Source organism: Leptodactylus fuscus, chromosome 2, assembly GCF_031893055.1.
Source record: "Leptodactylus fuscus isolate aLepFus1 chromosome 2, aLepFus1.hap2, whole genome shotgun sequence".
NCBI classification, from domain to species: Eukaryota; Metazoa; Chordata; class Amphibia; order Anura; family Leptodactylidae; genus Leptodactylus; species Leptodactylus fuscus.
In genome coordinates, this window is record NC_134266.1 from 92,695,182 (window position 1) to 92,713,678 (window position 18,497).

The 18,497-nt window shown below is 45.3% G+C and overlaps 1 protein-coding gene across 1 annotated transcript; it reads right to left on the reverse strand.

Moving 5' to 3' along the window:
• Positions 1–3,421: 3,421 nt before the first annotated feature.
• Positions 3,422–7,687, reverse strand: YOD1 (YOD1 deubiquitinase). Its single transcript, XM_075262685.1, has 2 exons — positions 7,453–7,687; positions 3,422–5,179 (listed from the first exon to the last, which is right to left on the reverse strand). The coding sequence occupies exons 1-2, from the start codon at positions 7,658–7,660 to the stop codon at positions 4,485–4,487; spliced, it is 903 nt and encodes a 300-aa protein (XP_075118786.1). The 5' UTR covers positions 7,661–7,687; the 3' UTR covers positions 3,422–4,484.
• Between the last annotated feature and the right edge of the window lie 10,810 nt (positions 7,688–18,497).

Genomic DNA, 18,497 nt, shown 5'->3' on the forward strand with positions numbered 1-18,497 from the left:
TCATGAGTTGGGGCACATGCGGTTTTATATACCGCTAGAAAGCAGTGTGCTGAATTCAGCGCACTGTCTGCTTTCACGATCTGTGCCCCCGGTGAAGAGCTATCGGTGCCAGAACCGTAGCTCTTCACCGTCAGAAGGGCGTTCCTGACAGTCAGCCCTTCCTCACAGCAGAGCCTATAGCGCTGTACTGTGACAGTGAGGAGGAACGCTTCCCAGTATTCGTCTATGGAAGAGTACTGTGAGGAGAGGGAGGAGGCATTCCTCCCCACTCTCACAGTAAAGCACTATAGGCGCTGCTGTGAGACAGGGCGTTCCTGACTGACTGTCAAAAACACCCTTCTGATGGTGAAGAGCTACGGTACCGGCACAGATAGCTCGTCACCGGGGGCACAGATCGTGAAAGCAGACAGTGTGCTGAATTCAGCACACTGTCGGCTTTCTAGCCGTATATAAAACCGCATGTGCCCCAACTCATGAAAGACACTCTTTTTAAAGTATAATCTTTTCAAGTTTATAGGACTTTTAATCCAAATGGAGAATTTCTAAGGCTTTACCTGGCACAAGCAGAGCCAAAGGGACCCCAATAACTAATTTAAAATATTGAAAGAAACCATATTCCCTGAATTGCAGATGTCTCTGTTTTGAGGAGCTCTCCTCCCACTCCACAGCTTTGTATTGTACAGACAATCAGTAGCAGGAGGAGAAAAAGAAGCAAAGAATCAGGCTATTTTCTTTAAAGTATATTACAAAGTTGGTTACTTTCACCTGCACTGGATTTATGAAAGAAAATAAAAGTTTAGTTATGCTTTGAGTGTCTGACATTGATACTAATGTGTACAACAATAAAAATAAAAATCACAGCCACATGATAAAAGAACTGAAGCTACTTAGCCCTGTATCAGTGCAATAGACACAGTGATACAATGTATTATACATCAAATAAACTTTCAAGACAGCTTATAAGAAAACCAGTCACGGTGATAGAAAGACAAAACAAACAACATACTCGGTGGCAGGATAATACAATAACACTGCTAAATGTCCAACACTCTTTTTCCCTTTCATTGCCATCTATGCAAATATTATATGCCATGGACAACAGCAAAGAGGAAACCATGAGTGACGGAGTACCCCAACGTGACCAACCTTACACTGTTTAGCACTCCAACACTTGACAATGAGGTTTAGGGTTTTATAGCTTATACGGACTATGTAATTGTTGCCTCTCACAGGATTTTAGGCCCCCCTTTTTTACAAATAAATTAACCACACAATCACAGAAAACCTTTGGCACCTCCAAGCCGACATGATGGAAAGAATTTCTTAATTATAACGTAAATGAGTTGTCTCACAATGTAGGACTTTTTGCACGCTCCATAAATCAACATGACCGCAGCCAGGCTTAACGTGGGCACGAATGGGTGGGACTGGTGACAGTCAGTGCTCCCATTCACTTCAGAGGGAACACCAGAGATAGCTGAAGTACAAGTTGAAGGTGGAGTGCACAAGAGGTTCTTGTCAGATTACTTTGTGGGACAACCACTTTACATACAAGAAAGTAGGTCAGTAAACATTGCATCTAAAATATTTAGTACATGACACAAGTGCCAATGCATAACTCTAAAGATAAGATAATAATAAAGTGTCATGATACAAGAGTCAAGTCACAATGCATAACATTAAAAAGATTGCTAAGTGAAGAATTAAATACTGAAGAGCTTATCATATACTGATAGTGATGGGAATAATTGTCACATTGTTCTAAAGAGCCCCATATGAGAACGAAAGCCAGATCTGCCAATTCCAATGGCACAGGCTGAAAAACTTGTGTATGGAGGGGAGGGGCTCCCGACTGTTCCCCGATAGGTGATGCTGGATAAAAGAAAAGCTGAACTAAATTTCAATGTCCAATCTATTAGTTCTCAGAGGAGGTAGGTCACCACCTGAGGCATCTACAGCAGCTTAAGCTTTTCTCCTGCTGACAATGTATATTAAGTCAAACCAAGCATGCAGGCGCATGAAGAAATTGGGAGGAACAACTGTGAGCTGAACAAGTGTTCATCTAACAGCTTTTGAAGTGTATGGCAAGAGTCAGCAACCTTCGCCATTCTGTTGTGAAACTACATCTCCAAGCACATTCTATTCACCTCTATGTGAGTTTTCAGAACAGTCGAGCAATTGTGTATGTGGAGAGAGCCAAACGTTGCCGACCACTGGTTTAGGAGTAGCATCACTGTTACAAAATATTACAGCATGACAGTGGCAAGGCAACTGGAACATGAGCATGAGGGATGCCAAATATCTATATGTAATCACAGGAAAATACAATGAATCCTGGCACTTATACATATCTTTTAGTGACCTGCCAGTACTAATGCAACCAACAGACAAGTTACACAGCTTCACCTACTGACAAATATTCAGGTCATTTTCTGATCAATGTATGACGGATTTAGAACATGCCTGATTATGCTCAGTTAATAGCGGTTATTAGCATATGGCCTTTAATGTTAAGTAATATGCTTGGCTAACATACTTTGTATTTCATTTTCATGACTGGATTGACAGGAAATGTAGACCCCAAGATAAAGCTGAGATAGATACAATAAAATAAACTACAAAAATTTAGGAAAGCAGGGGGAGATTTGCTACTCACATCCTTAGCTTGTAGGATTGTCTGGACTGCATAAGCTAGAAAACCCTAAACATTTATATGAAGAAACAATTCTGGATGTAGCGCCAATTTTTGCCTCACAAAAGAAGTAGTGACTCCATTAAAAGTGAACGGGACCTGTTGCACACTGTGGTAGTGTGTCAAATGCAAATGACAATGCAGTATGGTCATCTAAAAATGTAGCTGTAGGGCACTTTTACACAGATGGAATGGGGGTTTGGGATAAAATTATTACAACCCATTGTAAAAAAAAATGCATATGTTTTTATTGGAGTTTTCAGTGTGGTTAGACTTTTTACATGTGAAACATGGTAAAACATACCCGTTGTACTTGTTAAAACCACAACCATAAGAAAACCATATTTGGTTTAAACTACACTGTTTGAATACACTGTAACAAAAATATGGAGAGGAGAGGTCATCAACATAAGATCTGTGGGGTCCAACACTCAGGACCCACACTGATCAACTGTTTGAAGGTAATGTGGCACTTGTGCGAGCGCCATGACCCCTTTACTGTTTACATTGCATGTCCATTATAAATCAGATGGCATGTAGTTTAAACCGTTAAGAGGTCTCAACATTTACAAGAGTGCCATAGCCCCTTCGAACAGCTCATTGAGGGTCCTGGGTATCAGAACACCACTGAATATTAATTGATAACCTATACACAGAATAGGTCATCAAGTACTTTAAAAAAAAAAACAAAAAAAAAAACTAACAAACCCTTTAAATATATGCAAAAATGTATACCTCATTTATACCTATACGATATCTTGTAAGGGAGTACACCAATGCACAGCTGACTTGCCAAAACAATATGGAGGCAACAATGGGTAAGCAGATTCCAGATCTCTTCAGTGTGAGAACTATGTTGGAAAGACACAAAAACCATCTATGGTTTTAAAGAAATGATGCCTATATAAGTGCAGATATAGTAAGCAATAGTAAGAAGATGCTGCCCTTCCCTTCTACATACCCTAAAATTTATAGATTGTCACAGTTTAACATCATTAACAACTGTCCCTGCAGATTTTTCTGGCAAAATTAAAAAAAAAAAAGTTCAGGAATGACAAGCATCATAAAAAAACAATTATACAAGACATACATTTCATTTCTGTCCCAGCATCGGCACTTCATTTCAGCTAAATACTGTAGTTTGAAGCAGTATGTATTGCTGAAATATGGTGATAGAAAGGCTCATCTAGTGCAAGTATGACATTGTACAGCAGCTTGTCAGACCAAACTAATGCACGTGGTAAGGGAAAAACTCAATTCCTTAATGGATGGCAGCCCAGCATGAAAAATGAGAATGTTTTCCAGATCCAATAGAAATCTGTGTAATCTAACGCTTAGTTACTTGCATGCAGCTGCCTTATGCCAAGGGCTACTTCAAGGTTACAGAATATGCAAGAGTTGAAATTCTGTGCATCAAGTAGTGGGTGCTACAGTTATCAGATATTATAGCTTAACATGCAACATTGCAAAATAATAAATATGTAACAACTGTTCTCCATGTAGTCGCGTCTACGTAAAAAGCTCAGACTTGACCATGAAATACTGATCTTGGTCATGGGTACTTCAGTGAACCCCAGTACTACCAGTTTGGCAGACGAGGGAATGTGATGAGGATATGATGCTCGCAACTGTACAATAAGGTCATCTGTGAAGACGGAACAGTTTTACTGCTTTCTGACCCAAGAACAAAGCTGAGAAAAGGGCAAATCTGATTCACGATTTTGCTTTTCTGTAACCTGGGTTCAGAGAGGTGAGGTAGCTTCCACCAATTCTAGTACGAATAGAGGCGTTCTTACACCTCCCCAAAGTTGGTATGCCCCGTTTCCTTGGCGTGATCCCTTGCTGCCGACTGTCCTGTTAATCCCTTTTGACAAACCATACAGCGAAGAGCAAATCTGTTAACATCTGTAAACTGCCTCTTTCGTCTGGCATCATCGGCAAGCTCTAAAGCCTGCACCAACGCCTCATCATCAGAGGTGGAAAATATGGTCATGGGTGGCATGTCAGAATCTGAAAACTGCCGCTGCAAGGGGTCGTAGTGAATACCATCATAAATCAGCAGAACTCTTCTACTGTAGCCAGCATCTTCCCCAAAGCGGTCAATTCTCACTGTTTGCGTATCCACAACGCAGATTTCACATTGATAGAATTTGGACAGTATTGATACTTCTATGGCACCTCCCCATGTGTCCTCTCGGCGAATCCAGGAACAATATTCTTCATTGCTTTTACCCAGCACGGCTTCACTGTAACTTGTGGGATCACTGGCCACAATCTCCGCAATTAAACTGCGCATTTCTGGCGCACAAGCTGGGTCATACACGCCACCTTCTACCACATAATAGACACTTGTGAAGAGGCAAGAATTGTCAGCTGGTACTACCCTTCGAACAATCTGTGGACTTCTTGATATGGTTCGATCATTTATACTATGTATTGAAGGAGGTGTAGGTTTACTTTTATCTTCCTCCACAATAAGGGTGTCACCTATTAAAGAAAATAAAAAATAAACATTAAACATACATAATAAACTGTAGGAAAAAAAAGCCCAAACAAATATACCATAGAAATTTACTAAAACCCTGGAAGGGCTGGGAAACACTGACATCAGTAGGTACACCTAGCAAGGTTACTACTGAAGGGGTAAATACTCCTGGTAAGGCTTCACACGAGGTACAAATAGGTCTTACACGACCGTATTGAATGTACGGTCCGCAAGTTGCTGATCAGCAACACTAGATGCAGATCAGCAACATAGGCTCCACAGATGTCCGTGTCCTGCCGCACTCGCCCAAAGAGCTCTATTCATGGCCATTACGGACATCTCCTATAAACTGCGGACCACGGTTGCGGCCCGCAGATAAAATATCTGGTGGTGTAAGAGGCCACATTGAATATAATGTGTCCGCAATTGAAAACCCTCAATTGCAGACTTACATTACGGCCGTGTAAGACCAGCCTAAGGCCCATAAATAGGAGTCAAAAGAGTTGGCACAGAAAAAGAAGGATGTGTTTTCTGAGTCGCCTGGACGCAGCCATGTGATAGAGCATGACATTGTCACCGAGCCGCAATGTCTCGGTGACAATGTAAATCTAGCAATGTTAATCTAAAACCATACAAGATACCTGAAGCTCGTAGACAAGACCTATCTGAAGAGGTCAAAGATATGTTGGCACTTAATTGAATTGAAGAATCTAAGAGTGACTTGTCCAATCACTTTGTTTTGATTCCTACCTAGTTGGTTCCATAAGGTTCTATAATGATTTCCGTAAGTTGAATGAAGTGTTAAAGTTTGATGCCTACCCGATGCCCAGAGTCGATGAGTTAAGCGAGAGGTTTGGACATGCCAGGTATTTTTCCACCCTCGACTTAACCAAAGGATACCGGCAGGTGCCGCTCACTAAAGAGGCCAGAGAAAAAACTGCATTTGTCACCCCAGAGAGCTTATTCCAATATGTGGCTACGCCATTTGGGTTACATGGGGCTCCAGCAACCTTCCAGAGTTGATGGACAGAGTACCTAGGCTCCAACAAGGGTACACTTCAGCCTACCTGGATGACATTGTCATCTTTAGTACGGACTGGGAAATAAGCAGAGATCGTTCCATGTAGTGGAAACAATCAAAATCATTATTGTTTTGTAATCTGCCATGTAGCCATAGAGAAAATGTACTATGGGAAAAAGTGACATGGGACCTTCTTACAACCAACTTCTTTTTCAACAAGATAAAGTTAACAAGTATAGTGACCTTTGATTTTAGTAGGACTAGGCAATACCATTTGTTTTTCATGACCACCACATCACAGCTTTTATGTACTCATTTTGCTAATAATGAACTAGCGCACAGCAGCTGGAACCCCCATCAATTTGCCGCCATCACACTATAATGTCGCTATCAACTCACACTGCATCCCCTTAAGTCAATGGCAGACCATCATGTGGAACCATTCAGACTGAGCGCTTTTTTTCGCAGACTACCTGCACTTACATTACATCCATATATGCTCTGGTATGAACAATGTCAATAAAGGGGTTTCCACTTTCCAAAAATACTGATATAACGCCATGTTATGGCATACATAGCCCATTAACCACTGCACGACTTACCTTAGCCTGCAAGAAGTCCCTACAAACTAGTGCAGAGGCTACTTACGTAAGTGACTCATCCATAGGATCTCCAAGATGGTGACCATCTGTCCACTATGCAGGTATTATAAGAATTCAGTACAGAGGGCATGCATGGCCTCCCTATGTCACATCCATAGGTACTGATGATAAAGCTGCCATGGTGGAGGCTATAGGTGAGCAGATCACTTACATATGTGGTGTTGGAGGGACAAGGTGCCTTGTATCTTAACTGTATAAGGCTTTGTTCACATGTATTGTTATTTCCATTGTTCTGCTCTATTACTGCAGGAGAACAAAGAAAAATGTAAGTGCCAGATCTGTTGGATAAGGAATAAAATGCCGCTAGACAATGTACTTCAGTGACTGCGATAGTGACCGCTGGCGTGGCGTCATGGCGTTCCGTAGTTCATCAGACAGAGCTATTCTGTCAGTTTTAACAGAATCTGCAACTGTGCCTCTAACACACATGTGAACAAAGCCTATAAAAGTCACCTATTATGTTCTGTAGGGGAGAAGGACAGCTGACACATGTGCAGTATAAGGACTACACTATACATGACATGACTACCATGCAGCCACATTACATACAACATTCCCAGCATCTCCATGGTCACCATGAAGCTCTTCTCACCAGATTTGATCGGTAGATCTCGTAGTGTGGCGTCCCCATCGCTGAGGTCCAGGCTGGCGGGAGGGTACCCCACCATAACTCTCTGAGTGGGCCCCGAGATCCCCGTCACCCCAGCTATGCGCTCCTGCAGCTCCCGGACACTGGAGACGTCAGTCAGCCCCTGCAGCAAGTGAGTGCCCTCCCGGGTTTTACAACGGAGCCGCAGCATTGTCACACCTAGTAGTCACCGCTACTACTACACAGGATAAGAAGAACACCGGAATGGTGGGGACGCCGGCTGGGCCCGCTGACTCATGGAGTCTCGCGAGAGTTCACGGTTGCGCCCGTGACGGGATCCTGGCGGTTACTAGTGAGGTTTGTGTCAGCAGCTCTGTGGCAGGTCGCTGCACCTAACTGGCGCCATTAGTAAGGACGTCGCTGGAGTCTGCTGAGGGCTAAGAACTCACAGGATTCCTATATATACTAGACAGACTGTGTGGTAGACCTATTGATAGCAATGCCTTGTGACCTTTATTCAATAAAACTTTAGTTTTTTTTTAATCATGCATATTGTGTATCTTTACGTGACTTTATATAAATATTGATGTAAGAGAAAAAGTGAGAAAATGGCAGAAATATGAACAAGTTTAGGCTAAATTCACAACAGTCTGTTCTATCCATCATAGGATTAGATTAAGTCCAGAAAGCTAGTGCTGGAGTCAGATGGAGCACAGTCTGGCCATTCTTCCATCTGATTACCAAATAAGACTTTTTTTTTTTTTATATTTGTTTTTGTTTTTTTTTTGGGGGGGGGGTTGCATTACAGTGAATTTTGACGAATCAGAGCAATGGACATAGGCTTAACTTGGCCATATCTCCCTATATTATAAAAATGAATTTCTGTCTGTCTGTCTGTGCTCTAATGCGAACCAAACGGCTGGACCGATCTTCACCAAATTTGGTACAGAGATACTTCAGGTATCCGGGAAGGTTTAAGACGAGACTCCAACTCACTCGGACGTACCGTTGCTGAGATACAGCATTCCAAACACAGTGCCCCCCCCCCCCTTAGCCAATACAAACCTGCAAGTCTTTCACTCATATTCCAACTTCAATACACATGGTCACTCCACATGCACAATACAACACTGATATCCAAACTGAGATACGCGCATCAGAGGATTAGATACACAGATCAGCACACAGTGTCACACTCTGGAAGATTAGATACACGCGTCTGCACACAGTCCCACAAACCAGAGGATTAAATACGCACTTCTGCACACAGTTCCACACACTGAAGGATTTGATACGTGCGTCTGCACACAGTTCCACATGCCGAAGGATTAGATACACGCGTCTGCACAAAGTACCACACCCCGGGGATTGGATACATGCGTCTGCACACAGTACCACATGCCAAAGGATTGGATACACGCATCTGCACACAGTTCCACACACCAGAGCATAAGATATGCACATCTGCACACAGTACCACATGCCGCAGGATTAGATATGTGTCTACACACAGTTCCCCACGCCGTAGGATTAGATACGCGCCTCTTCACACAATACCACACAGGGGTGGATTAGATACGTGTGTGCACACAGTACCACACTTTGGAGGATTAGATACATGCCTCTGCACACAGTACCACAAGTCAGAGAATTAGATGTGCGTCTCAGCACACAGTACCACACGGGGGAGGATTAGATACGCTCATCTGCACATAGTACCACATGCCAGAGGATTAGATACGTGCATCTGCACACAGTACCACACAGGAGAGGATTAGATATGCACATCTGCACACAGTACCACATGCCAGAGGATTAGATACACACATCTGCACACAGTACCACACGCCAGAGGATTAGATACGAGCGTCTACATACAGTTTCACACGCAATAGGATTAGATACACGCCTCTTCACACAATACCACACAGGGGAGGATTAGATACGTGTGCCTGAATACAGTACCACACTTTGGAGGATTAGATACATGCCTCTGCACACAGTACCACAAGCCAGAGAATTAGATACGTGTCTCAGCACACAGTACCACACAGGGAGGATTAGATACGTGCGTCTGCACACAGTACCCCACGCCAGAGGATTAGATACGCGCGTCTACACACAGTTCCACATGCCGCAGGATTAGATACGTTCCTCTTAACACAATACCACACAGGTGAGGATTAGATACGTGTGTCTGCACACAGTACCACAAGCCAGAGAATTAGATACGTGTCTAAGCACACAGTACAACACGGGGAGGATTAGATACGCGCGTCTGCACAAAGTACCACATGCCTCAGGATTAGATATGTGCCTCTTCACACAATACCACACAGGGGAGGATTAGATACGTGTGTCTGCACACAGTACCACACTTTGGAGGATTAGATATATGCCTCTGCACACAGTATCACAAGCCAGAGAATTAGATACGCGTCTCAGCACTCAGTACCACACGCCAGAGGATTAGATACGCGCATCTGAACACAGTACCACATGCCGTAGGATTAGATACACGCATCTACACACAGTTACACACGCCGTAGGGTTAGATACGCGCCTTTTCACACAATACCACACAAGGGAGGATTAGATACGCACATCTTCACACAGTTCCACACACCAGAGGATTAGATAAGCACGTCTGCACACAGTACTACATGCCGTAGGATTAGATACACACGTCTGCTTACAGTTTCACATGCCAGACGATGAGATACGCACGTCTTCACACAGTTGTACACGCTATAGGATTAGATACATGCGTCTGCATACAGTGCCACATGCTGTAGGATTAGATACGCGTGTCTACACACAGTTCCACACGCTGTAGGATTAGATACGCGCCTCTTCACACAGTACCACACTTTGGAGGATTAGATACATGCCTCTGCACACAGTACCACTTGCCAGATTAGATACACGTCTCAGCACACAGTACCACACTGGGGAGGATTAGATACGCGCATCTGCACAAAGTACCTCACGCCAGAGGATTAGATACACCTGTCTGCACACGGTACCACAACGCCAGAAGATTAGATACGCGCATCTGCACATAGTACCACATGCCGTAAGATTAGATATGCACATCTGCACACAGTTTCACTTACCGGAGGATTAGATACGTGCCTCTTCACACAATGCCACACAGGGGAGGATTAGATACACACATCTGCACACAGTACCACACGCCGGAGGATTAGATATGTGCATCTGCAAACAGTACCACACCAACAAGGATTGGATACTTGCATCTAAACACAGTACTACACGGGGAAGGATTAGATACAGCTTTACTCCAGGTATCCATAACAACTGATCATAGGTTTTTCACTGATATCCAAAATGAGATACACACAATCACATGACGCTTATGGACATACACACAAACCACATACAGAATACACCAGTGCAAAATTGGACATTTCTTATGGGGCCACTACACAAACATAAAATGTAATATACCTGTGCGAAGCCGGGTCCTCCCTCTAGTATATTATATTTTAGACTGCTGAAGCGTCAGCTTTAGAATGGTTGGCAGGTGTATGCATGTTCTATGCATACAGCTAAAGTTAGTCACAGCCACAGTTTGTGTATGGGCTATAGACTCGCCCACGGGTGTTTTGTGTATTGTAGGCATGTATTTGTACTAAGCCCCCTTGCAGACGACTGTGTCTTAGGCCCTATTCACATATGCGTTTGAGTTTCCATTCGGGAAACCTGAACCTCCTGAACAGAAACCTCTCTGCATAAAAAAGTGGTTACCTAAAGAAACCCGTGGACCCCATAGACTGTAATGGGTTCTGTGTGGTTTTCACACAAAATATGAGGAGAGAAAAGTGCTGCTTGCAGGACATTTTCTGATTATCCGATGAGGATCCATTTCCGGAAATGATCATCACTACTACTTTCCCCCATCCATCACATTATACTTACCCTCCACGCTTCTCCCAGTGAGACAAATCCTTCCTCTGTAATGAGTCTGTCTGTGCGCACCACCGCCAGTAATTCAATTCTACTGAACATCCACAGTAGATAGAGGTGGATCATCGCTGCAGAAAAGAAGGAGCCGTCTCATCGGAAGAAGTGTGGAGGGTAAGTATGTAATATGGGTCGGCGGGTTGGGCTGAGTAGGTAGGGAAGGGCAGGATAGCTAGAGAGACGTGGGGGGGGGGGGGGCGGGGGGGGTTAGTGAGGAACTTCCATAGCAGGAAGCAGAAGAAATTTTACAAAAGCAGGAGACACCAGCAGCTCACAGAAATCACTCAAAACACGCTAAAAAGGTATATGGGTGCATTTATTAACCCATTTAACAGACTTTTTTAAATCAAAAACTTTTTTTGTCCAGAAAGCCCCTTTAATACTTTTTGTTAATTGAATTGTACAAGAGCTTATTTTTTTCGCAGGAAGGCATGATGTTATAATTGAAGCCATTTTGGGGAAAATAACACTTTTTATAACTTTTTTCAGCGGCAGACAACCAAAAAAACTGCATTTCTAAATTTCTTTTTAGATTTTTCTTTCTTTTTTTTTTTTTTATAAAACTTGTGATCATCAGTGTAAATGCATCAGACTCCTGTGATCTTGTTCACAGAGGTTCTAACACCTTCAAACCCCTCAAATGAGGTGGCCTCTATGCTCTGTTATCAGCAGGCGCCCAGCTTGTGAATTCTGTTCATGCAAAGCATAGCCATGGTCAGCTCCTTTAGGCTAAGGCCCCATGGGACGTTCTGCAGCTCTAAAGCGCTGCGGGAAAAATCACAGCGGGAACGCAACGCGGTTCTTCCCGCAGCGCTTTGAACAGGAAGTTCACAGAGTTTTCCACAACGGACTTTCTGTTACCAGAAAGTCGGCGATGTTTCTGTAGATATAATTGAAATGCCTCCCCCCACCCTTGCCAGGTGGGGGGAGGTAGTTATGGCTACTAGGGACCCTTGCCAGGTGGGGGGGTTAGTTATGACTACTAGGGACCCTTGCCAGGTGTGTGTGTGGGGGGGGGGGGGGGCAGTGCCGCACCTCCCATGAGGCGACCTGAAGCGGGGGGGGGGGGGGCGGCTTTCTGCAGTTAGCCTCGGGCGGCGAAAGGAGCAGGCTCACCCCTGGGGGGGGGTTAGTTATGGTTACTAGGGACCCTTGCCAGGTGGGGGGAGGTAGTTATGGCTACTAGGGACCCTTGCCAGGTGGGGGGGTTAGTTATGACTACTAGGGACCCTTGCCAGGTGGGGGGGTTAGTTATGGCTACTAGGGACCCTTGCCGGGTGTGGAGGGGTTAGTTATGGCTACTAGGGACCCTTGCCAGGTGGGGGCGTTAGCTATGGCTACTAGGGACCCTTGCCAGGTGGGGGCGTTAGCTATGGCTACTAGGGACCCTTGCCAGGTGTGGGGGGGGGGGGTTAGTTATGGCTACTAGGGACCCTTGCCAGGTGTGGGGGGGTTAGTTATGGCTACTAGGGACTCTTGCCAGGTGGGGGGGTTAGTTATGGCTACTATGGACCCCTGTCAGGTGGGGGTGGGTTTAGTTATGGTTACTAGGGACCCTTGCCAGGTGGGGGGAGGTAGTTATGGCTACTAGGGACCCTTGCCAGGTGGGGGGGTTAGTTATGACTACTAGGGACCCTTGCCAGGGGGGGGGTTAGTTATGGTTACTAGGGACCCTTGCCAGGTGGGGGGAGGTAGTTATGGCTACTAGGGACCCTTGCCAGGTGGGGGGGTTAGTTATGACTACTAGGGACCCTTGCCAGGTTGGGGGGGGGTTAGTTATGGCTACTAGGGACCCTTGCCAGGTGTGAGGGGGTTAGTTATGGCTACTAGGGACCCTTGCCAGGTGGGGGGGTTAGTTATGGCTACTAGGGACCCTTGCCAGGTGGGGGGGTTAGTTATGGCTACTAGGGACCCTTGCCAGGTGGGGGGGTTAGTTATGGCTACTAGGAACCCTTGACAGGTGGGGGGGGGGGTTAGTTATGGCTACTAGGGACCCTTGCCAAGTGGGGGGTTAGTTATGGCTACTAGGGACCCTTGCCAAGTGGGGGGGGTTAGTTATGGCTACTAGGGACCCTTGCCAGGTGGGGGGGTTAGTTATGGCTACTAGGAACCCTTGACAGGTGGGGGGGGGGTTTAGTTATGGCTACTAGGGACCCTTGCCAGGTGGGGGGGTTAGTTATGGCTACTAGGGACCCTTGCCAGGTGGGGGCGTTAGCTATGGCTACTAGGGACCCTTGCCAGGTGGGGGCGTTAGCTATGGCTACTAGGGACCCTTGCCAGGTGTGGGGGGGGGGGGTTAGTTATGGCTACTAGGGACCCTTGCCAGGTGTGGGGGGGTTAGTTATGGCTACTAGGGACTCTTGCCAGGTGGGGGGGTTAGTTATGGCTACTATGGACCCCTGTCAGGTGGGGGTGGGTTTAGTTATGGTTACTAGGGACCCTTGCCAGGTGGGGGGAGGTAGTTATGGCTACTAGGGACCCTTGCCAGGTGGGGGGGTTAGTTATGACTACTAGGGACCCTTGCCAGGGGGGGGGTTAGTTATGGTTACTAGGGACCCTTGCCAGGTGGGGGGAGGTAGTTATGGCTACTAGGGACCCTTGCCAGGTGGGGGGGTTAGTTATGACTACTAGGGACCCTTGCCAGGTTGGGGGGGGGGGGTTAGTTATGGCTACTAGGGACCCTTGCCAGGTGTGAGGGGGTTAGTTATGGCTACTAGGGACCCTTGCCAGGTGGGGGGGTTAGTTATGGCTACTAGGGACCCTTGCCAGGTGGGGGGGTTAGTTATGGCTACTAGGGACCCTTGCCAGGTGGGGGGGTTAGTTATGGCTACTAGGAACCCTTGACAGGTGGGGGGGGGGTTAGTTATGGCTACTAGGGACCCTTGCCAAGTGGGGGGTTAGTTATGGCTACTAGGGACCCTTGCCAAGTGGGGGGGGTTAGTTATGGCTACTAGGGACCCTTGCCAGGTGGGGGGGTTAGTTATGGCTACTAGGAACCCTTGACAGGTGGGGGGGGGGTTTAGTTATGGCTACTAGGGACCCTTGCCAGGTGGGGGGGTTAGTTATGGCTACTAGGGACCCTTGCCAGGTGTGGGGGGGGGGGTTTAGTTATAGCTACCAGGGACCCTTGCCAGGTGGGGGGGGGGTTAGTTATGGCTACTAGGGACCCTTGCCAGGTGGGGGGGTTAGTTATGGCTACTAGGGACCCTTGCCAGGTGGGGGTGGGGGGGTTAGTTATGGCTACTAGGGAATGAGCCACAGGGTAACACAATACTGTAATATTTCATAATGTTTTATTGGTCGTAATCAAACATAAATGACAATATGTACATTATTTATAATATTTTTACAGGAATGCCCATTACTATGGGATAAAAGGTGTGAGAATTATCTCGATAAAATCGCAAAAGACCGCGCCTGGAAGGATGTATGCAAGACAATGCACCCTGACGAATGGGATACGGCCTCTACTGTGAAACGCAAAAAATTACGTAAGTACGAAAGGGAAAACACTACAAAATCAGCAAACAGTTCACATTTTCATACATGGTGATTCAATATTAATTGTTTTAATTTTTCTTTCAGTTGATCACATCAAAACTCGGTGGAACACATGTAGAGACCAATTTCGGCGCGAGTTGAATGCGCAAAAGGGCAAGAGTGGATCTGACCGCCGAACGAAGAAACCGTACATGTACACGCAACAACTGATGTTTTTGAAAGACACGATGGACATTGGAGAGTGAGTATATATTTGAAATATAGTGTACAATGATATTGTTCAGTCTGCCAGTAAAAAAAACTGAAACATTCTTTTGGGTTTTTGCAGAACTGTTGACAACCTGGAAGGTGAGCCTGAGGAGCAGCATGAGGACCAAAGCACACTGGAAAGTTCTCACGTGTCATCTCCTTCCCAAACCCCTTCATCACCGAGCTTGCTCAAAAAGAATTGCCGGACGTGGGAAAAAAAGAAAACAACCAGAAGGGACAGGCATGGATCCACATTCCATGCTGGATGCACAAGTGCTGTCTTTCATGCAAAAACGTTCAGAATGGAGTGCTAATGAACATTTCGGCATGATGGTGGCAAGGCACACGGAGAAAATCCCTACTGAACGCCAGTTCTTGTGCCAGTCGACAATTATCAACATTCTGAACTAGTTCCAGGGTGAGCAGGATCCAAAATATCTTGCCAGTCTTGTACAGTCCGGTCCAATGCCAGCACAACAACCACAACAACAGTTTCGGCCATTTGAACAACAGCGCCAGTATTCCCAGGAGGGTGCGTTGTACTGCAGTCAGGGTCAGTATCCACAGCAAGGTGTACAGTAGCAGCCTTCTCTTCAGGGGCAAGGGCATGCTAGACAACCAGCTGACACTCGGGCATCCACTAGCCATACAACTGGCTCCATTACCCAAGAGCTGTTCACCCTGTGAAATGTTCTTATCGTGTCAAAAACTTCTAAAAAGTTTTTATCTTTGCAAAAAAATATTTTATATAAATAATATTTTAAAAATATTTTATAACAGTTTGTAACAGTTATTTAACAGGGTATTTTTACTGTGTTGGCTTTTTTTGTTTAATAAAAAACTTGATAAACCCAGGAGTCCTGAATGTTTTTTACAAACAGGAAATGTCCAAATTCTTGGAACATAGCAACCCAGAAGAATTGAGCATGGGTTGTAACTATGCGGTAACTATGCAGTGACTTCCTTTTTTTTTTTTTGGCAGGGGGTGTGTTTTTTTTTGCGGATCCGCAAAAGAACGGACGCACACGGATGCACACTTTGCGGTTGAGCACGGTCGTCTGTGGAATGAGTTTTTTTGTCTTTTTTTTGTGAATTTTGCGGTTGCGGATCAATTGCGGACCGCAAAAACACTACGGTCGTGTAAGACCAGCCTAAAAGGGAATGTCAGTGTGATTTAGGACACTAAACCAGCCACAGGTCCTTATGGACTGTGCCTGCAATAAAACCTCTGCAGACTTTCTGCGAAAAGCGGTGTGGAAAAAACCATGATGCGTTGCCACTACGGTTTTTCCTGCAGCACTTTTTTGCTGAGGCCTGCTACGTGGGGTCTTATCCTAAGGCTGAGGCTCCACTTTACAGAAACGCAGCTGTTTTGTTGCATGTTTTGCTGCAGGTTTTCTGAGCCAAAGCCATCAGTGCACTGGGCAGAAGGTAAAAGTATAAGAACTTCCTATATATTTTCTTTTGTAGCCATTCTTGACTTTAGCTCAAAAAAGGGCCTGACCATGGACCGTAAATCACATGACCATGGTCAGAGTTTTATCCTCTAGAAGTAACAGAATGATTGACAGCAAGCTGAAATCTAGAAAACCGTGAGGAATTGATACAGAAAGTATATTGGAAAATTGTATATCTTTTTATTGTACATTTGTTTGTCAATATTGGCCTGAAAGTGGCCAACCCCTTTAATGTCTGGGTGTGTGAAAAGTGGATAGCATAAAGACAACTCATAGGGGATTATCATCTGCTTTTTTTTTTGGCTATATTGGGACCTTATGCGCCTGATGCTTTTTTATTTTAACAAAAAAAAAAAAGGCCGTTATCTGCTGGAGTAACCCCAGGAGGTAACAGGTCCCATTTACTTACCTATCCCTGTTCCTGGCCGCCTCCGCTTCCCCTTCTGTATTCCATATCATGTTGCAGGGGCGCCCTGGAAGGCAGAAGGGGAAGTGGATGCTGTGAACAAGAGCAGGAATCGGTAAGACCCCAGAGTATAATGATCGGAGGTCCAGGGGAGGAGAGAAAACATAAATAAACCATTATTACTCACTTCTCCTGCGATGCGACTCCCAGCTGTCTTCAGGTATCTTTGGTGACATACCAGACATCACGTGGGCCAGGTCGGCATCATTATGCGTTATGACGTCAGCCTGGTCCATGTGACATCTGTGCCGTTATTGAAGAAGGCCGAAAACAGCAGGAAGTGCACCAGCGCCCAGGTGAGGTAAGTAACAGCGGTTTTATGTTTATCACCTCTTCCAGGTCTCCAATCATTATACTCTGGGGTATAAGGGAGTAAAGCATTATGGTAGTTGTAGGATAGAAGCACAGGAAGCTACATCTTCTAAACAAATGCAGAAGATGGCAGGAGCTTCCAGAGAAAGCCAGAAGTCACTGGCTATTAATGAGTTAATAAGTTAACCCATTAATAGCACCAACAGACCTGTTCTAAAAATATATATATATATATATATATATATATATATATATATATATATATATATATATATATATATTTTGCCTGGAAAACCCCTTTAACACTGGTACAGGAAGCGCCAGTCATAATACCTCTACGCCACTGTGTGAAAGGGGGCGCAGCATGTTCATTATTACTCACACCACTTCTCTTGTAACGGAGTAAGATGATGGCAGTGTGACCCTGCCCTGAGTTTTCCTTGAAGACAGCAGTCATACATCACTTGACATAATCGCTTAGGGTTACTTTTGAACATACATCACATGCCAACCCGGCATTCACCACAGCCCGTTTCCATGGTGGCGCTGTCCTGAGAACGCCTATTTTCCTCCAATTGGGCAGTTGTGGACACACCTCTCCGGCAACACCACCTGAGCGAACCAATCAAATTCCAGAGGCGGGCCCTATTTCACAACTGCAAACTTTATTACTGGCAGCCTTGAGGCATTGTGCGCTACCTTGGCAGACATGTTTAGTGTGGGCAGATGGCCACTGCTTCATCGGTTTATGTGACAACTTGCTGAGAAACTTGTCTGATGGTAATACGACCGTCCCGTAAATAGCGACTGTATGTAAAAGGAGTAATTCGGAAATAAATAAGTCATGTAGTCATAGTTAGATGACCGCCAGAGTGGCTAACCCTAGTGCCTGGGGGAAGCTAATGCACTGGGCTCCTAACGCCTCAGACCCGGCTCACTTCTATGCAGTGCAGGCAGCTATACAAGTCTATGTGGCACGGAGTTTCCCTTATCAAACAAGGCGTCTCCACAGGCTCTTCCCGCCCTCGCTGACGTCACTAAGGAGCCGGTGCCGCGTCCTTCTCCTTCAGCTGAGC

Excerpts from the sequence above, each read along its gene's own strand:
- YOD1 (XM_075262685.1), bottom strand. The coding sequence starts at position 7,660 with ATGCTGCGGCTCCGTTGTAAAACCCGGGAGGGCACTCACTTGCTGCAG. Across the intron at positions 5,180-7,452 it reads AGATCTACCGATCAAATCTG|GTGACACCCTTATTGTGGAG; the intron begins GTGAGAAGAGCT and ends TTTCTTTAATAG.